This window comes from Copadichromis virginalis, linkage group LG4 (genome assembly GCF_057382275.1).
Source record: "Copadichromis virginalis isolate Kocher_CV1m ecotype Utaka linkage group LG4, C_Virginalis_male_GT1.1, whole genome shotgun sequence".
In the NCBI taxonomy this organism is placed as follows: Eukaryota; Metazoa; Chordata; class Actinopteri; order Cichliformes; family Cichlidae; genus Copadichromis; species Copadichromis virginalis.
This window is the reverse complement of record NC_140621.1, coordinates 14975985-14997836: the sequence shown is the minus strand read 5'-3', so window position 1 is coordinate 14997836 and position 21852 is coordinate 14975985. Positions and strand designations below refer to the sequence as shown.

At 40.2% G+C, this 21852-nt stretch overlaps 1 protein-coding gene and 1 long non-coding RNA gene across 2 annotated transcripts; one reads left to right on the top strand and one right to left on the bottom strand.

The window, feature by feature from the left end:
• Nucleotides 1-1835: 1835 nt before the first annotated feature.
• On the top strand, nt 1836-2620 carry LOC146711069 (uncharacterized). Its single transcript, XR_014920275.1, has 3 exons — nt 1836-2045; nt 2172-2287; nt 2560-2620. It is a non-coding gene; the product is annotated as an uncharacterized LOC146711069 (long non-coding RNA).
• A 4410-nt stretch (nt 2621-7030) lies between these two features.
• emp2 (epithelial membrane protein 2) lies at nt 7031-19301 on the bottom strand. The gene is made up of 5 exons (XM_085453768.1): nt 19147-19301; nt 10576-10868; nt 10386-10491; nt 10165-10305; nt 7031-10061 (listed from the first exon to the last, which is right to left on the bottom strand). Exons 2-5 carry the CDS (start codon nt 10651-10653, stop codon nt 9892-9894), a joined length of 495 nt encoding a protein of 164 aa, XP_085309894.1. The 5' UTR covers nt 10654-10868; nt 19147-19301; the 3' UTR covers nt 7031-9891.
• Nucleotides 19302-21852: the final 2551 nt, after the last annotated feature.

The window sequence follows — 21852 nt, the reverse complement described above, 5'->3', positions numbered from 1 at the left end:
TTTCGGGCAAAATAAATTTATATTAAAAAAATCGATTCAGGATTTTAATGAATCGATTTTACGTTATCCAAGCCAGAATCGATTTTAATCGATGAATCGATTATAAAAACCCACCCCTAATCTGCACCACGTTTGAATTCGTTTCATGCACAATACATTTGTACCTTTCAATTGTGTCTGTTTGTGCGTCATGCAAATAAACCTTTGAAAAGAATGAAATGATATCATATATTCCTTATTGGCCTACATTTGTACAAAATTCCAAATTATATACACAAAGTCATAGAAATCACCACTCCAATTGGTCATCATGATTTTGATATTCTCTTTTTCCATAACAATGAAATACGCCTTGGACAAATATGACACATCAATATTTCATTAGTGTTGTCACATCACATCCTGTAAGCATCGTTTGTCTGTGTCCTTTCTCTGGAAATTAATATTTCCAGCCAATATAGGCAATCCATCAACATGGCTCGAGAGTTGGTAGTTATATACAGTCTGTATAAGTGTGGTTAATCCAATGAAGATTTGTAAGGAGACGGCAGTTACTTTGAATTCACAGCAGTTACACAGTGATTAGTAATAAACAGAGCCAGTGAGAGTGAGTGGATTTAAGAAAGTCAGTGACTCAGGTGTGTCGCTTGGTTTGTCATCTGTGAGACTGGAGGAGACGTAGAAATCCTTTGTTTTAAATCTTAGTTAGGAAGATTCCTGTTTGAAAACAAGCACTTTTTGTGAGAAATGCAAGAAGCACACAGTTACATTCTGTCCATCATGTGGACAAAATAGAAAATGTTGAACATTGGAAAACTGAGAACGTTGGGCAAGTTCAAAATACGTGTTTGTAAGAACGAAAAACCAAATTGTTCCTAAAATAGTTATGTTGTATGTCTGTGTTCTACATGTTTATCTGATGGAAAATAAAGTTGCTATTGTTTTATTGCAGTTTATTGCAGTTTCTTGACAATTCTGAGTGGATTTACACAGTACGGGTCAAAATGACCTGCAACAAAATCAATGTCACTTTTTTGTTTTTCAACATAATACAAGGGTTAATTTCCAAAACTTATGATCTTCAATTTGTAGCAGATCCACTATCACACAGCAGCTGGAGCAGTTTCAAATGGAGGTCAGTCCACTACTACCATAGCCTACTACTAGATTAACTTGTGACACATCTGCACCTGCTGCTATGATCACAGTGAGTAGAGGCTGAGTGTCTGCACTTACCCCTGGTACATCCAAATCTACCCACAAACATGTTGAAAGATGCAATGCCAGCAATGTGGATTGTCAACACTGAAAACAATCAGTAAGCAAAGACAACAGGGATCATTTGTTTCTGTTTATTTAGCATGCACAACATTTGTTGTCGCCTTCTGCACAGGGGAAGTCCACACACACTGTGTGGTACCACTTTCCACAGAAGGTGCATTCAGTCTGCAAGATTGAATGAGATTGTCAGAGTCATTGTCTGACTGTTTATTACTAATCACTGTGTAAATGCTGTACATTCACAGTAACTGCCATCTCCTTACAAATGTTTATTAGATTAATCACACTTATACAGACTGTATATAACAACCAACTCTAACATGTTTGTTCGCAGAGAAAAGACACAGACAGACTATGCTAACGACATGTGATGTTACAACACTAGTGAAATATTAGTGTCATTTCATTCATTTCAAAGGTTTATTTGCATGACGCACAAACAGACACAATTGAAAGGTACAAATGTGTTGCGCATGAAACGAATTCAAACGTGGTGCAGATGTGTGTCACAAGTTGATCTGGCTGTAGGCTGTGGCACTTGGCCAGAGGTGGCGCTGGTTGACTCGAGTCCATGTTAGTGCACAAAGTAAACTGCTCGCTGTAGTTGTGAAGCAAAAACGCTGAATTCGGAGAAATAAACCGTGCGAGGGGAAGGATAACAACAGTCTCCCGATCGTTTACTCTTGCTGTCCTGTGAACAACATCGGCGTAGTATTACTTGTTTGCTGTTTTCGCGATCGCGTCGCGCATGAGGATATCACCAGGTAAACTCGCCACATTTTTATACATTTTGTTGTTCAACAGCATCAAGACTGACGGAGTGTGTTTGACATAACCTCACAAGTGTCACAGATGACACATTTGCCGTTTTTTTGCTGGTTTGTCGGTAGCAGCTCCTGAAACGCAAGACTGCCACACATCTGTTCGACCAACGCCAGTTGATCTAAACGCCAGTAGATCTGGAACACCGGACAGGAGGACCTGAGGCCTCACCGCATTATTTTTGGTAAGTTAAATGTGTTTGTAAGCTAATCCGTAATTTAGGTCCAGCTAGCTAAGGACCTAAAGCATCAACAACTCAAAGGTAAACATGATATTAGAAAATGTGTTAGTATATAAGGCCTTTAAAACAACTAAAAAATAAACAGCTGTTGGCAGAACTGTAGGACTGAACAACTTCAGATCCCGAATGTGTGAGGACAGAGAAGGATCAGCTCTATTTCAGATTTGAGATAAACTTTATATTTCAGTTTGTGATGGTTCTGTTTGTGATTACAGGAGCTGTCCTCAGATTCAGACCTCAGCACCACCCAGTGACAGCAGACAGATCATCCTATATCTTCAATCTTTGTAGTAACTCCAAAATTAACTGAAGAAAACAGTACAAAGGTTAAAGTACCACATGTGCTGTCAGTGAAAGCTGCAGCTGTTTTATTGATAAATTTAAAGACAAAAAGTCAAAAGGATTAATCACCCCAGTAACTGTGTCACTATACATCAGCATTAACAGTACCTCAGTTTGGTGTTTCAGAAAACTGCTGAGCTCAGACCTGCACAACTTCTGTTTTAAACACTGAATGTACTCAGCTACATGAAGAGCACGTGATGTTTTCTCTGACACAATTAAATAAAACCTGATTAAAGTCAAAGGTTGTTACTTGTATTTGAACTAAAAACTTGTGATCTGGAATTCTTTCACTGTTTTTGACAATAGTGTGTTATTTATCATAAAGTAATTCAGAGTCATTCATACCAGAGTAACCAGAGAGCACAACATATGTTTAACTTTCTACAGGACTTAAAGATATTCCTCTGAGGGTTATCTGAGTACTTCTAACATTACACAAAGCAAAGGTCTCTATCAGTGTTCATGAAATGCTGGGTTTATCCTTCTTGTGAGGGAGCTGCTGGTGAAGATCACGAGCCCTGCTTGATCCCGGCGATGAGTTTCAGTCTTCCTGGTGTTTATGAAATGATGCCTCTCACTGTGGGTCAACAGAACATCTGGCACAGGACAGCTATAATGAAAGAAATTGAAGTTTTGAAAAAAAAAAAAATCTTGGAAATGCCCTAAATGTGAGAAGCAGATTTTGTATTTACTTTTCTTTTGCCAATCAAGATAACTAAAAGTATAATTTTCACCATACAATTACTAACCTTGTCATATCCTGGACTGTCTGTTTTGGGCTCTGGGCTTGTCCTTCCCAGCACTCATGAGACTGCTTTGCTGCACTGTGGTATGAGGTGCTAACCTGTTGACAGTGTTGCGAAGGTTAATTTTAAAATGTATTCCACCAAAGATTATAGAAGTAATGTATTCTGAATACTTTACAACTACATGAATGTACTATTGCTGTGTGATTTGTTACTATTACTGAAGGCTACTTGCCATACCAATACCAACTAGGTGTTAAAATCATAATATAAATGAGTAACAGTAGGTGGACATTAGGTAAGGCTGCACTTTTTGCTGTGATCTCGTATAGAAAACTATCCCACGCGTATATAAAACAGGTCCGCGGCTCCGAACTGTAGTAAAGGGACCTCTGGCTAATACGTCGGGTTCGTGTCGGGCTCGTAGCTGAAAACTAGCTTTACTTTGTTGTCTGGGTCAACTCTGCTTGCCAGAGACAGAGAGAGGCGTTGAAAGGCTGCTCCAACGGGACTTATTGTTTCAGAGGAAAACACGAACACAGTGTACAGTCGAGACTTGATAGCTTACTTACAGATGGGCTTGTCAGGCACTCTTCTTGGCTGCAGTGGTTATTATTATATTTACATGCTTCCAGCTCCTGTTTCTGCCCCGTGACAGCTCGTACTTTTCCTTTCTCTCCCTCCCTCGCTCACAGACACATAACGGGTATGGCAGTCCATTCTCCCTGCAGCACAGACTACACTGCCCATGAGGCTACATTGTTTAGGGCGATGCCTGTAACACTCTGCTATTGCCTTCATATTAAATCATTTTTGTATAATAATTTTTAGAGGCTCTTATTGCGTGCTTTGTTTGGGTTTCCACCAGCGTGGAATTACCAAAAATTGAGAGACCATTGCCTAACATATGAAACAGGAAAATACCGCCATGTAATCCATTTATTTCAACAAACTAACTGTATTCTCAACATCACCTATTGAACGATAACTGTAACAGATACATTTACTCATATTTTGTATTTTAAATACGTAACGCCGGTGCATGTATTACGTTACTGCCCAACACTGCCTGTTGATGAGATCTTGTGCCGTTCCTAAAACACCGGCCTCCAACTCCTAAAGAGACACAGGTGTCCCTAAATTTAGCAAATATTAGCTTCAGGCTAGCTTGCTACGACGAATAGGCTAATACCAGTATTTTACCACAACTTCACCAGATGTAGCTAAAAAAAACTAAACTAATGTCCAGTCCAGTGGGACAGCAAGGAAAGATGACAAAAAATGATTACTTACTTGCGGTTTGGAGGGTCAAGCTGAAATTGAAGCAGCCATTGAAAGACGGGAAGAGAGAAAGATGGCAGCTTGGTCAGCGCTAGTGGCCTCCATAATATATGCAAATACATGCGGGCCGGAATCCCCCCCCCCCCCCCAGCGCGCCCCTGGACGCCAAAACAGTGCCAGCAGATTGAAACTGAAAAATGGTTTGAAACCGAAAAAAAATGGATTGAAACTGAAAAATATATATATATATAAGCGAAAACAAAAAAATTACAGTTTCAATTAATTGTTTTTCACTATCAATTTTTTTTTTCGGTTTCAATACAAGATTTTTCAGTACATTTATTTCAGTTACAATATTTTTTTCGGTTTCGTTTCAAGGTGGCATTGTTCTGATTCCATATTTAAGTTGCTTGAAGACGTTTCACCTCTCATCCAAGAAGCTTCTTTAGTTCTAAGGTCAAATGGTGGAGAGTCCAAGATATAAACCTAGTGGGAGTATCCCCCCACAGAGGGACAAAAGGACCCCTGATGATCCTCTAATCACCTGAGCCAAGGTGTGAAACTGGGTGTGGGTCCCAATCAGCCAGGGTTTCGGGTGAGTTCATTGTGAAACCTGGCCCCACCTTATCATGCGAATTCCTGAGGTCAGATGGCCCAGGATGTGAGTGGGCATTAAGGCGTCTGGGGAGGGAACTCAAAACTGGATTATAGATGGCAGAGAGTTGGTGTCGTAAACCACCGCCTCTGTTCAAAGATGGTCACTCACAGTGGACATAGATCTTTCACTCCCCTTTCAAACCATCTGTCCTCTCTGTCCAAAATGTGAACATTGGCATCCTCGAAAGAGTGTCCTTTATCCTTAAGATGCAGATGGACAGCTGAGTCTTGTCCTGTGGAGGTGGTGACTCTTTCGCTGGTGTCAGCCCCCTCCCTCACCCGAGGGAGGATAAGAAGGACAGACACAACAACATTGTCATCCCCTATGTAGCCGGTGTATCAGAAAAACTCAGGAGGGTTTTCTCCAAGCATTTCAGACCCAGCAACACGCTCAGACAAAAACTGGTTCACCCGAAAGACAAAACTCCAAAACACAGACTTAACAATGTGGTGTATGCTGTACAGTGCAGCGAGGAATGCCCAGACCTTTACATTGGAGAGACCAAACAGCCACTTCACAAGCGCATGGCACAACACACTATCTTTTTATTTTTTTGTTTTTGTCTACATTATATTAAATGTTTCATTATCGGAAACATTTTAAGAGATACTTGTTATTCTTAACATCGTAACAGATACCCTGACCTGTAACTATCGTAAAATGCTTTGACCGGAAGTAGACACCTTTCCCGCAAGTCTTACACATCATGCGTGGACCCTCATTTATAAACACAACTTCTCACCTCACAAATACCTTATCTGGAACAACAGAGATATTTTATAGAAAAATAAATCACTTTTCCTGGAAACTTGGGTCCAAAATGGGATCCTATTGGTGGCTCAGCTGGTTAATAAAGAGGGACAACTACTTACTTACAATGACTTTATTGCACTATATTATTTTCCAATCAGTGTTCAGGAATTCTCAATGGTGCTTGGTGCCATACCCTCAGGGACTTTAATGTTATATAAAAACACTGACAGCTCAATATTTACCTCAGTCACTCTCCCTGATCCAGCTGAGTCACCAATAGGAAAAATCTGCTTTTCACAAGAACTTGGTAACAGCAATAAGAAAATACGTAGTTTATTCCAAGCAGATATCATCTCTCTCCCATATATAATATCTTATTGGAACCGATATGTTCCAGATATCAAGTGGAAGACAGTCTGGATGATCCCCCATAAATATTTGATTGTAAATAAGGTGAAAGAAGTCTCATATAAAATTCTTCATAAATGTTATCCAGCCAGTCACTACATGGTAAACGTGTCTACTTGAAAATCTCCCATGTACGCCATTTCTTTCTTATTGTTGTAATCATGAATCCTTTTCCAAACTTGCTGTGTTCTATTTTAAGATCTTCGTCCATTTCACTTTGTCAGGCAGGTTCTACTTAATTGATTTCTTGGTCTTGCAGAAATCACACCTGATGAATCAATGTCTTTCTCACACAGGGCCTGGTAGATTTGGACATATTTTTTTTCCCTTATTAAAAACCTGAAACAAAACTGCACTCAGAGTGTAATTCCCATGAAATTTTACAATAAAGCCTAAAATATGGTAAGTAGTACACTGCAACATGGGAAAAGAGAAAAAGACAAGACACTGGAGAGCAAGTACGTATGCACACATTAATACCCAGTAGAACACTAGTTACAAACAAATATGTTTTATTTATTCAAAGGCATTTTTCGAAAGGTAAAAGAAAAATAAGCACAGATAAATTGATGTGTTGAGGCTGAGTATTTGTTCATAAATCTACTGGATGTTTGACCAGTGTGCCGCTTGAAGAATAAAATAAACGAGCTCGTACACATGATGTAGTTTTCTGCCGGTCCACTAGGTGTCGGTAGCAGACAAACGTTCAATCTGATGATGTGACCACAGGACAAAAAATGTTAACAAATCACCAAAGCTGCCACAGAAGCTGCAACAGAGGACAAAATAACTAGTATATTGTAATTTAATTGGCTTTTAAAACAATACAAGGAAATGAGCCGTTAACAAGCAGAAACTGGAAATTGAAAAACTGCTAGCCTGCGGAAAACAACTCCACGCAGCAAAATATACACTGACAACATTATGGAGCAACATGAGACTTTAAATCAATTTGGAATTAATACTTGATTAAACATTAGAAATATTTCAGATGCAAAAAAGAAAGAAATCCCCATAAATACAGTTTTGGTTTCAACAACTCAATTTTTTCTGTCAGTATGACCTTATGACATCTACATGGGTATAAAACACACTACAAGAAAAGTATACTAATAAATTCACTCTAAAGATAATAACGTGTTTTATGTTGAATATCTACAACTGAAATGAAAGGGACAAACTATTTCATTTTTACTTTGTAGTGCCATAAAGACTGATTTGGTATGAGTTGCCCAGTTTTAGAGCCATCTGCTGTAGAAATATTCTTTCTTTGGATAAAATAAAACCAGATAACAAGGTGACTGCTTTGTGGTGCTAAAGATGGCTTTCTCAGAATCATAACCCAGTTACTCAAAAAAAACAAAAACACACAAACCTTGTTACGAATAGTTTTTTTTTCTATAACTGGGCCATGACTTCTTAAAAGGAAAAGACCAGAGTATTTTTATTTGTTTTGGTTAAAGGCGGGGGAATTTGCTCTGAGGAGGTGGCCATTTCTAGGGCGACTCATGCCAAAGCAATTTAGATGAATAAATAACAACACACTCAATTGGGAAAATATGTTAATTTAACTTATCTGATCAGATGCCATGTTCAAAACGTTGATTTATCCACAGTTAAATATTGGTCTGCTTTAAAAATCATTACATCATAACTAAAGTAGAGTCAACATTAACAAACATTTTTGATAAAAGGCATTTAATTACATGAGGCTTTTTACCAAGTGAAACACTAATGATGACAACTTGACAAAACGCATGAATATCATGGTAATCTTGGCCTTTAACACGCTGTTTTGTTCATTTTCAAGTATCGACTTGGGATAGTAAAGCTTAATAACTTCAATTCCACGCCTTTTCCACAAATCTTCATCACCGGTGAGTTAGCAGGTTACAAACTTCTGTGTTCCAAGCTTTATCTAACATTTCTCTTTACAACAAAAACAGCACAGTGCATCTCTGAAGTAATCCAGCACAACTATAATCGCTGATGCCCATGATGGTTTCAGTTCTTTTAAAGTAATGCAAGGAACTGCTGGCAGGTATAACATCTAGCTTACTATTAAAAGCTGACACATGAGTAAGTGCAGAGATGCTAGAAATGTTCCAGTAATGGACCAAGCAGTAACCCAGCCAGAGAGGGGAAAAATATGGTAATTACTTCATACATCGCCAGTCGCATGATGCTATAATCTAATAAACAGTGGTTTCAAAAGAATAGCTTCAAAGAAGCTGTGAACAAAACAAGCATAGTAATAACAAAGAAATGTTCATTCTTCTTTGAAGTTTACACATTTCTATGTCGTTTTAAATCCCAAATCTCACAGCAAATCACTGGTTCCTTTCTAACCATGAAAACACAAAAAGTAACATAAGAACATAACAAAAAGGTTAAAATCCTACATCTTGTATCTCTAACTACTGATTCACTACACTTCTATGCTGTGGTTAATATTTGTTTATTTATATGCCTTTTATTTTATAGATAAAATTTTTATCATTTGAATCTAGCCTTAACTATACACACACAGCAAATATGTACAAAATAAAGTCTGTCAACTATAGATTCACAAAAAAAAAAAAAAAGCCTTTAGCAAGTCTAGGAGATGTCAGACAAGCCTCCACACTTTTTCCTTCTTCCACTATTATCCTTTTGGATAAAACAGTCCTGTGACTGGAGTTGGTGGAAAGCAGGAGACAGCGACACAACAGGGGGAGACAAAGCAGAGCTCTCTTCCTGTGTTTTTGCCAAGGGAAAGGGAGGAAGGTGAAGGTAAGTTCTCACAAAATGCAGCAAGGGTCCTCTGGAGCCTCGTCTATGCAGAGCAGTGGATGGGTGATGAAGTCACCTAGGCTCTTGTGGTGTGCATTTGCATCGAGCTGATTTGACCTTATGTAAATGGAGCTAGCCAGCACAGTGTGCCATGCTGGAAAAGGTAAGGTTACACTGTTTAAACAAGGCACTGCAGATCAAATGTGAATCACGGTGCACTTCTCGCCTTAGATAATTGCAGAAACATACTGCAGTGGCTACCACAGACGTAAGCAGGGGAAAAATTGGACTGCCATGTCTCTAAAGGACTTGAATCCGAAGAGTCATCTTTGCCACACTCAGTAAGAACAATGTACCATCAGGAACAAGAAGCTCATGCATAAGATGGACCAAAAAAGTACTAAATGTTTTCTAGATTTGCACCTGTGATTTGAAATGATGCAGAATTTGAAGCAGATTCCAATAGAAAATAAAAAATAAGGGTTAAAAAAAGAATGTTAGATGAGAAAAATTGTTTGTTTGTACTCATATGTTCAAGTTTCCATTTATAGAATTTGAATATTGTTTATATAAGCCTATTATGTCTATTTGCGTTTCCTGAGCACCAGGTACACGAGGCCACTGATGAGAGTCATGGGGAAGCTGATCCACGCCACAACATAAGAGGAGCCGAATGAGCCTTCCTGAAGGTCATGCTTATGAAAGCTTTTGTTCTCGGCCGTGTAGATGGACACCGCGATCATCACACATAAAGCTGGGAGATGAGAGAAGAGATAAGGAAAAGGATGGAAATCATACACACGGATAGTGGATATAAGTTGCATTAGAACATTAAAAGTTAGATGTGTTTTACATACATGCCAATATCTGGATAATGGCTGTGAAAATGAATCGCTCTCCCTGTTTGATCCTGAAGAGCTGAAGGATGAAGACGAAGAAGCTGACGCAACACAATATAGTGGCAAGGATCATGGTAGCCTGGACTGCCTGCAGATAAGCTGAGGAGAGAGAAGTTAGAAGTTGTAGCATACCCAGACATACATTTACAGAGATATAGGAAGTATACACACTGTCTTACCTGCATTCACAGTGTGACTGTCCTCAATCGATTCGCAAGTGGTGTTACATGCGTACCATAAGTCACTAATAATGTTAATGCCAGGTCTTGATACCACCCACCACGCCTACATCAGGGATAGACACAAGCATTGTTAAAAAAAGTGAAATGATTTATGTTAAAGGAGTATTTATTTTCAGTGTGTACTTACATTGTGAATGGTGGCAACGAAGAGCAGGATGGCTGCAGCCAGATGAAAGAGTATGATGAAAGCTAAGACGATCAACATGACTGCCCTTCCGTCTAACTTCTATCTGCTTTTTGTCACCTGTCGGTCAAACTGGTTAAATACCCTGCAGGCCGTTTCCCCTCGCTGTTTGTTTCTCCACTGGCTGATTGTCAGTTTTGGTGGAACCACTTCTGTATGTTTATGCTGGCTGTCAGACAGGCGGGGTTGCAGACTGATAGTGAGGAATGGATCAAGGCCGCTCACATGAAAAGAACCTGTTGGAAGCAACATGAGTGTAATAGCTGAGTAAATGAAAAAAAAGAAATGATTTCTTTAATCATCATCATCATGCATGATCGATACCAATATCGATATTTGGTGATGTAAAAATTCAGCTCGTATAGATACACAAAACAGAAACAGATGTCCCAAAAATGTGTTATATGTGGTCGTTGATAAGTCCTAGCTAAGATAATATGACAATGTTGTAGGGCTGCACGATTTGCATAAAATGAGAATCACGATTTCTTTGCATAGAATTGAGATCACGATTTTCTTTTCCAATATAAATATTTATTGTGCTTAACTGCACATCAACTTCGTAACAGTTGAGACTGAACATAAAACAATAAATAAACATAAAAACAACAAATGTCTCACGTTTTGTTGTTGCCGCAAAATGTACATGCAGTGTCCACCGTTGCTGGACACTGCATGTATAGAGCAGGTAGTGCAACAATAGAAACGCACTGTGTAGCGTTTGTCGAGGGTGTTGATCATTTTCCTAAATCCCTCGTTTTGCACAGTGTTGATGGGAGCCATATCTTTGGTCAGGTGATAAGTAATAGCCTCCGTAATTTCTTTGTGCCTGCGGGAGTTCGACGGGTATAGGGAAGCGCTGTATAAGGCTCCCGTTATTGATGTTTGGGTGGTTGACCGGGACGGATTTTCTCCTGTCACTTTCTCGTCATCCCTGACATGTTCTCAGTTGTTTTTTCCCTGCTAATTTTAGCATCACACGGCACAGCTTCTGTATCACGTGGTATAAGGCTCTGCCCTCGTCATTTGTTGAGCAGGAAGAGTGAGCGCTTGTTTTCATGCAGATTACGTCCCAGATCAAAATGCAATACAATCATTGTCGTCTGTGTTTTGTTTTTGTTTTGTTTTTTTTGTTTTTTTAAATCGTTGTCATTTGGAAATGAGATCGCACATAAGTATAAATCGAGATCGCGATTTTCTAACGATTAATTGTGCAGCTCTACAATGTCGTTTAAAAATAATCTTCCTTTATTTTCACAAGTGGTCGATTACTCTCGATTACTAGTCGTCGTTGACTGTCGAGTGCAGAGTTGCAGCGTGGTGGACAAACTAAGCAAGATCAGCACTCATGGTTTGAAGGGCGTTTCTCCTGTGTCATCTTTATTTTTTTCATTTTAATTTATGAGCTAATATGTGCCAACATACATATAATGCCAAATAACTAATATTGGCAATGTCAACACAGTCTTTAACTGTTTATGGTCATTGCACAGTCATACCTTGTACAATAAATGGTAAATGGTAAATGGCCTGTATTTATATAGCGCTTTACTAGTCCCTAAGGACCCCAAAGCGCTTTACATATCCAGTCATCCACCCATTCACGCACACATTCACACACTGGTGCTGGCAAGCTACATTGTAGCCACAGCCACCCTGGGGCGCACTGACAGAGGTGAGGCTGCCGGACACTGGCGCCACCGGGCCCTCTGACCACCACCAGTAGGCAACGGGTGAAGTGTCTTGCCCAAGGACACAACGACCGAGACTGTCCAAGCCGGGGCTCGAACCGGCAACCTTCCGATTACAAGGTGAACTCCCAACTCTTGAGCCACGATCGCCCAATAGTACAATGAAACTGGAGTACTGTCCAATATCAGCCTTCAAAGAAAAGCAAGCAGTAATTACAATATCGACAGAATAACATACATACAGAACAAAATATAAATTATGTATAGAAATGAAATGTATAATAATATAGCACTGACAGGATTTTTTTAACTATTTAGAAAATATGTAGATAAAGCATCGCTAAAAACTTCAATTACAATCCGTCTATGTATGTTCTGTTACATTGTGTCCAAATAGCTGTCAAAGAAACAGTCAGAAGCCTCAGAGTCTTCCCTTAAATTAAAGAAAACACACATCTTATGTTTTGTCCAGCAAATCATGTGTACATGTGTGTCAAAGAAAGAGTGGGTGTTTTACACAGTATATATACACACATTTACAATGTGTGGGAGTGTAGTGTATACTTTGCAGTGATTAAAGGCCTTCATTCAGACTTTATGGCAGCGAGGACTCAGCAGTAAACTTTGGGGGGGGGGGGGGGGGGGGGGTGTGTGTGTGTGTGTGTGTGTGTAAATCTGTGTTTTGTTCAAACCTGAGATTAACCAACACAATGATACACAATTATCAGTTACAAATTTGATAAAAAGAATGCCAGTAAATCAAGACGCACTGCCATGGATACATTTCAGTAAAGTTTACATATTTCAAATGAACCAAGGGCACTCAGTGTGCAGGTTCAAATACCAGCCTATTCTACTTCTTCTGCAGTGTGACCTTAGCCTTTGTAGCAGTATGATTCAAACTAAATGTCCAGAAGTGTATGGTTTCACAAATCACTGTTGACAGTCATAACAGGTTGGGTGTATCTGTTAGGATAAGACGTATTTGTGTCTGAACAGGCAGTTATTTGAACAATAAGTTACTGTGTTCTCTTTCTGCAAGGTTGCGCCTGATTTATTTTCTTTTGTTATTTTCATTAGTTTTTATTCGTGTATTCTACAGACAAATTCCTCAGAGTGAATAAAAATGTGGATTCTATTAAAAACAAAAAAACAAAAACAAACTCAAGCATACCCAGAAAACCATGTGTGAGAAAATCCAGGGTTGAGTTTTGCTCAGCATAAAAAAAATGCCTTGTCAGCATCATTCGGTTATTTGGCTGCAAATGCTCACATAACACAGGATTCCAAAATCTACAATTCAACTGTGACATTTTACAGCACAGCTTTAATGGCACTTTATAATATAATGTGTCTGCAAATGTAGGCCTACATTTCTGAAACACATACTGACTAGCATCTGCGTCACACACACACACACACACACACACACACACACACAGCCCCAGCCAGACTGCAGAGGAATTAGTCTTCCCCGCCAAAATGGAGTCACAGTAAAAACAGTCTCTGCCCACCAACAGGAAGCAGGTCACAGTTTTTGTGTGCGAGTATGCGGTTGTGTGATGTGCCAAAGGATAGGTCCTCCCTGTCTGGGTAGGGGGGAAGGGGGCACCAGGTGGTAAATAGTAAAAAGGAAGCGGGAAAATAACAACAGCCATCTAAAAGCACAGGGTTCAGGTTTCCAACAAGTATGCGAACAGCAAGGGCTTTTCAAGCCAAAAGATCATAATGATACTGTTCTGAAAATCAAACTGGAGAAGACAAAGGCTTGGTAAGACTCATTTAAACCGAGACCAGAGGTTGTGAGGAAAAAAAAACTACAAAGAAATGGAAGTGAAAATCCTGTCGCACGTGAGCCTGCAAAATGTTTATTCTCAACATAAACGCTTTGAGGCAATAAAAGCCTGCGATGTCTGTGTTTATATGGTAGTTTGGTGTCGTTGTGTGTTTATATGTGACACCTTATATATAAAGTAGCTACTGTATGCCAACTCTCTCAATATCCACACAAAGTAGTGAATAGCACACATATAACACTTTATAATAAATCTGTTTCTGTAAATCTGATTTTAGTTTTTGATTTTACAGAGAAACGCTAGCACAGTGAAGGAAGCATCGAAAGACATTTGGGAAAAAGGGCGGCCAAAGTTAAAAATAAAAGATAATTTAATTCACTTCCAGTGCAATGCATCTCTTTGAGCCTAATCTGACCTGCAGGGACATTCTTTGGAGTGGAAAATAATCCCCAGACATGCACATGTGGGCACACACAGCTGGATCTTCTACTGTCTGCAGCTGCCTTCTCATCTCAGCAAAGAGAGGAGGAGCACGGGAGGAGGGTGGGATCAGAGAAACAAGGAAGGGAACCCAATTGGAGGGAAATGGAGGGAAGGCAGAAAAACAAAAACATGAGCCTAGAGGCACATACTGAGTACAGTCGTGCAGACTTTGATGTATGCACACATACACAGAATGCAAAATCGCAAACATTTGGGAGCTGAGTTAAATATAAGAAAAACATACGATTCGCATAAGGAAAATGTAGATAATTGAAAGTAAATGAAATAAGTGTCTTTTGTGTTGGTGAGTGCTTGCACTGTAAAGATCTTCATTACTTTGACTGCCAGGCCCCGATTATCATGAGCATGATTAAAGAAAAGAAAACAACACTTACTACAAACATACCCTAACATTAGCCTAATGTGGACCCTGCACTCCCAGCGACCCTAATGGGTTTCCTCAGCGCTGATAGTAGAGTGTGAATTGTCGTTCCTCTGACATCAGGCAACAGCTGACACACAGACACACACACTATCCACATTCATGTTGCATACATTAGCCATGCTTCTTTGACCTGCTTCACACCAACACGGCACAATTTGTCACACCTTATCTATCATAACAGACAGATTTTATTTGCCTCAACTGTGAGGTGTGCGCCACCAGAACAAGTAATAACAAATCTATTGTAACACCATCTTTGTCGTGGTCATTAACAAATGTAATCTGAACTAAGATGTGATGTTCACAAGCGAAATGTAGCTGCTAAAGGGTAACCTACAGAAGTTGAATTTTTGCTGTTATGTTTTCCCTGTGAGGCTAGTGTTTTTAGAGCTATTCAAAGTGGGTTTACATGGTTTAGGGGCTTTAGTTTTGTGAGACCTTCTCAGCACAAAAAAAATGACCATGGAAAGTCTCTAGACGGAAAAAAGAACAAAGTGAAGCTTAGCTTTTCTCCACATCAGCAGCAGTATAACTCAGGTCATTTTACAGTAAGTATATTATCCTGTGTTTTGTTTGTACAAGATGTGACAGCTCCCTTTGTGTTTAACTTTAGGAAAGTCTGGCATACGGCTAGGTGTAAGCAGAGAAACACAATGACAGATAACTCCAGTTACCTTCCCTGTCACACAGATACACACACGCTGACAAACACCACAAATGAAGCCATTCCTCCTCTCCACTCAGCCTTATAATAGGAGACTGGGGGAGACTCAGTCAGTGGAAGAGTGCAAGTGTGTATATGTGTGTGCTCATGTCGACTGATTCCCTTGTCTGGTGGAAAATGCTGACTTTTAATGTCCTTTTTTTCCCTCTTTTCATAAAACACAAAGCCACAGACTTAACTGGGCCTCTGCATCTCACTCCCCCGCCTCTCTCACTGTCCCATTCTCCCTTTCTCTCTACTTATCTCTCTCTCTGTGTCTTTGGCCATGGAAAATTGGATTGAGGAAAAAAAAGAAGAGAGAAGGGATAGAAGACTTCCAGTGGAGCCCTCTGGCCCTCATCTGCCTTTACTCTTGAATACTCCTTTTTGTGTATGCACAAATATTCAAAGAAGCTTAAGCTGACAATTGAGAAACATTTGCTCATGAAAAACTCAATCTCCATGAGAAATTAAGACTCATTTTCAGTGCTTTGGTCATAGACTTGGTCATAATGTTAAATTTATATATCATAAGATTCACTTATAGCAAAGGGGAACCAAATCTTTCTGTGTGTATACGACTTACAGGCCAAGCTTTGGATTACCTTTACACAAAAGGTACACTTTCCCAGGACCGATGGCAGAAATCAAGCATTATGTATCTATAAGAGGTCTTTTTTAGATATGATGCTGCATTCTAGATGCAACTTTACAATTACTACAAGGGGAAACATTTTAGTTCATCCTTAGGGACAGTGTTTGGCTACATTTGTAGACCAAACCCTGTATATTGTGTAGCAAGTCAACAGTACTGTGCTGTTTTAGGGGGATTTAAATGACTCAAAGTCATGCAGCATCTGACTGAATTTGAAGGACACAACAAGGATTGGTGAGACTTTAAATGTCTGTGTTGAGGAGACCCAACCTGGCTTCATCTTTCAGGGACTAGCTTTAATGGGACAACACAACATTAGGCTTCAAATATTCAATAAAAGTGGTACTCTGGACTGACTGTTGCTCTATTCCTTGCCATCCATACTAAAATATTAGGAGAGTGTACAATACAGTCTATGAAATTGCAGATAGACCAGTTACTTCGGTGGTTATTTGTGTTATTTGTCTGTGAATGCATACAAATGACATATTCACATCCCAAATAGACAAAAAGACTCACACAATATCAAGTTTTTCTGAGTACTAGAGAAGGGTAACATGAAGTTACAAAAGAGCCCAAAAAATAAGAAGAATCTGCACACATATACACAACTGTTTTCCTTCTGGCTTCAAATACTTCAACACAGGCATTCTTTCATGTTGGACGCTAACATGGTTTTTAGGTGTGTGTGTGTGTGTGTGTGTGTGTGTGTACGTGCTTTTCTTCACACATTCCTCATGTGACAGTGCTGAGTAATAACTTCCACATGGAGAGACAGAGGGAGAGAGAGGTTAAGTAACACCTGACAGAGAGATGAAAAGGAGACCTCCACTCACATCTCCATCCCTATTTATTTATATTGTTCATCTTTTTCTGTTCTTCTGTCAGTCACTTCACACTTGTTCCCTAATCGCTTTCATCTGTCAGCGACGCTTAAAATCTCTCCATAAGCCTGCTGTCTAATTCCCCTCCTATCATATGTCACTCATGTCTTTCCGCGTGCCGCATTCTGTATGAGGGGAAATGCTTGTGGCTCGCTACCTCGTGTCACAAAACATAAGTGTAAGAGGGAAAATGCTTCAGGAGTTATTCTGCCTGAATTATACATCCAAACCCTCTTGCACTCTAAAACTTGACTCTGATGGGATGAAAACACACCACCTTCAATATGGTGGGATGATGGTATCCATCAAAATGCAGCCACGTTTAGCTTCACTCCTGTATTTAGCAATTTATCCATCCATTTGCTCACTCAGTCTCTTGCTTAACGCACTTGTTCACATGTATATTCCCTGTATGTGATTATTAAGAGATATGGAAACCAGATTTCTACTCAAAATATAGCTTAATGTGGGGCGATCGTGGCTCAAGAGTTGGCAGTTCGTCTTGTAATCGGAAGGTTGCCGGTTCGAGCCCCGGCTCCGACAGTCTCTGTCGTTGTGTCCTTGGACAAGACACTTCACCCGTTGCCTACAGGTGGTGGTCAGAGGGCCCGGTGGCGCCAGTGTCCGGCAGCCTCACCTCTGTCAGTGCGCCCCAGGGTGGCTGTGGCTACAATGTAGCTTGCCATCACCAGTGTGTGAATGGGTGGATGACCGAATGTAGTGTAAAGCGCTTTGGGATCTATAGGGACTAAGTAAAGCGCTATAGAAATACAGGCCATTTAGCATTTACCATATTGTGATTGCAGCATGGTCTATACCACAAGTGGCATTGAGGCTGGAGTAAATAATGCTTTGATGCCTCAGTTCCTATTTTCAGGAGCGTGTTGCAACTTGACAGAGCCCCCTCCCGCCAATTTAACTTTGCCCACGCCATCCAGTGTATCCACATTATTGCAGTTCAACTGTAACCCTCCCATTTCATATGTCCTCATATCTTTCTCTATACTTTTATCTTATTTGTTGCTGGAGCTAAAAAAAAATCTGTAACCACAGAAACCTAAAATAACATAGTCTAATGTTATTTTCTATCCACAAGAGGGCGACAGGCATGAAGAGAAACAGGGATCTACCCCATTGAAAACTTAAAGACAGGGATAAAGGCATTACAGTGTGTGTACTGCATTTAGATGGCACCCCTTAAATATATTATAAGCAACATATATAAAGCATAGTCCCGGAAACCACAACCACAGCAACATAACAGCCTTCTGTGTCATGTTGCAGGAAGCCCGATCTTTAAGTCCCAGAGTTCACAGGCGCATATTTTCAGCGTCCATTGAAAAACACGAAAGAAAAAACTAAATGTTTATCCTCCTTCCCAAAACACTAAAGTTTCTTTCACTGGACTTAAAAATACGTTTTACTCCCACACACATTATCAAAGTGGCTGACAACGCCCCTTTTATTTCCAATGTCTGAACTTGGAGCTGAGTTACAATCTGTGTAAAAATACCCACAGGGCAAAACACGGCAGTAAGGGACCCTTAAACCCTGCAACAAACAGTAAGAGACGGCCTAATGTCCAAATACGCTTAAACAGACATACCATAAAATATATTTTTTAAGGTTCTGTTTATTTATATATTTTGTTGTTGTTGTTTTAATGTATTAATTCATGTATTTATTTATATTTTTTAGACAGCTGTCTTCTAGAGCAGTAAACACGTTACGCTGCACTTCAAACACATAAAGTTGCTCTGAGTGATGCCACAACTCCCACATAGAAAGTTCTGTTTGGCATTTAAGCGCCAAACTAAACTTAAAATAAAAGTTATCAGGAAAGAAAAGTTCGCTCACCGAATTTGGTCCAAGCACGAAAAACAACTCTTCTGTGGAAGAAACAGCCTCGAACGTGAGAAAACAGCAGCTGTCGTTCTCACTAGTAATCAAAAAAAACAAAAAAGTACAAATGCACGTCCGCTAGCCCGGCCGTCGAGAGCGCGCGAGGGAGGGAGACCTGGAGCTGGGTGTGGTTTGGACTCGATGTACTGGGAGGTCTACGTGTGCGCGCGCGCGCGCGTGTCGATGATAGGTGACAGGAATTTGGGGCCCGGCGGGAAAAAGAAAAGAAAAGTATGGTGAAAAAAATAGAAAGTTTATATTTCCTCACATGGCTACAGTCTGAATGAGAAAAAACAAGCGGAAGGAGTCCGAGGACAGGGAGGGAGACAAAAGGAAATTAAAGAGATAAAAGGGGATGAAAAGTGAAGGAAAGGAAGGAATGAAGAAGGAATACTGAAAAGGGGCGAGGAGCGGAAAAACAGTTGACTCTGTTACCTGTGTTTTCTTTAATTTAGATTTTTTAAGTATTCCTTCATTTTAGAGGTCAAAATATTTGACCCAGGACCCCCCCCCCCCCCCTTGTATTCTTATCCACCTTAAACACTCCTTTTTCATTGTTGTGGTATTTCTGGACTTTACCTCCGAGGCCCAGTGTGGGCAGCGTTTGGATTTTCTGCTCATAAAGTTTGGTTTCCAAGTATAGCACTGCTTTCTTGGCGGGCTGCCACAGCTTGTTATAATTAAAAGTTCTTTCTCTTAGGTTCTGCCACAAATTTAAAACAACTGCTTCTTGGAAGGCCCACAGTTTACATCCACACAAAGAGCAATCATGAAAAGACAAGCACAGAAAATGAGATCTCCCTCTTTAAGCTCTCACAAGTCACTGCTTTGCAATCAGAATCCTGCCCTGTGTCTGTTTGCTGACAAGCACTACCAATCTCTAACACTCCAATATGTCATGCAAAAATACACTATAATGCCCAAAATTTTCACTCACCCATTTAAATCATTGAATTCAGGTGTTCCAATCACTTCCACATTCACAAACATTTTTTTTAAAGAATGGGTTGCTCTCATGAGCTCGGTGAGTTCCAGCGTGGTACTTTCATAGGATGCCACCTGTGCATCATATCTAGTCATGAAACTTTCTCACTACTAAATATTCCACAGTCAGCTATTAGTGGTATTAAAACAAAGTGAAAGCGATTGGGAACAACATGAACTGGTTGGCAATGTAAAATCACAGCGTGAAGTCCACGGATGCTGAGGCTCATAGTGCACAGAGGTCACCAACCTTCTGCCGACTTGGTCGCTACAGACTTCCAAAGTCCATGTGAGTTTGAAATTAGCTCAAGACCGTGTATCAGACACTACTGGACTCTATGGAGACATGTTCTCTGGAGTGATAAATCATGCTTCTCTGCCTGGCAATCTGATGGACGAGTCAGGGTTTTCCAGGACAATGGTACTTGTGTGACTGCATTGTGCCAAGTGTAAAGTTTGATGGAGGGGGATTATGGTGTAGGGTTGTTTTTCAGGAGTTGTACAGTTTGGGGATGGTCCCTTCCTGTTCCAACATGGCTGCACAACAGCACACAAAGCACAGTCCATAAAGACATGGATGAGCAGGTTTGGTTTGGAAGAACGTGACTGGCCTGCATAAAGTCCTGATCTCAACCCAATAAAATATCTTTGGGATGAATTAGAGCAGAGACTGTAACCCAGGCCTTCTCATTCAACATCAGTGTCTGATCTCACAAATTTGCTTCTGGAAAAATGGTCAGAATTTCCCACAAACACTTCTAAACCTTGGTAACCTGGGCAGCACGGTGGCACGGTGGTTAGCACTGTTGCCGCACAGCAAGAAGGTCCTGAGTTCAATTCCACGATCGGGCTGGTGGAGTTTGCATGTGTGGAGTTTGCATGTTCTCCCCGTGTTTGCGTGGGTTCCCTCCGGGTACTCCGGCTTCCTCCTACTGTCCAAAGACATGCAGCTTGTGGGGATAGGTTAATTGGATAATCCAAATTGCCACTAGGTCTGAATGTTAGTGCGAATGGTTGTTTGTCCCTGTGTGTTGGCTGTGCGACAGACTGGCGACCTGTCCAGGGTGTACGCTGCCTCTCGCCCTATAACAGCTGGGATAGGCTCCAGCGCCCCCTGCGACCCTGAAAAGGATAAGTGGAAGTGAATGGATGGATGGGAACTCTTCTTCCCTGAAAAGTTGAAGCTGTTATAGCTGCAAAGGGTGGGCCAACATCCTATTAAACTCCATGGATTAAGAATGGGATGTCACTCAAGGCAGATGTGCAAATACTTTTGGTAATTTAATGTATTTTTGTATGGTATGCAGTTGATGTAGTTTTAGTTAAGGTTAGCATAGTTCCATTGGTCTGCAACATTCGCCTAATTTAACAGAACAATCTAGTAATTTATGTGTGATGGTGTCTTGCAAAGATGTAGATGAGATAATGAAACATAGAGGCTGTTTGGTAGATATGAGGTTAAAGTCAGAAGCTGAACATCAGAATTAACTATGTCTACTTAAAGGATGTGGCGATAACAAGACTGCATGAAGAGATCTGGAATATTAAAGATCATGGTGCCATAGTTCTTGTTTATATTGTTGAACAAAGCTTCCTCTTGTTTCCAGTATTCATACCAAGCTAGAGGTTGGAGTGCCTTACTCATCTGTCTCAGCCCAGAAGCACAAAATGAGCATC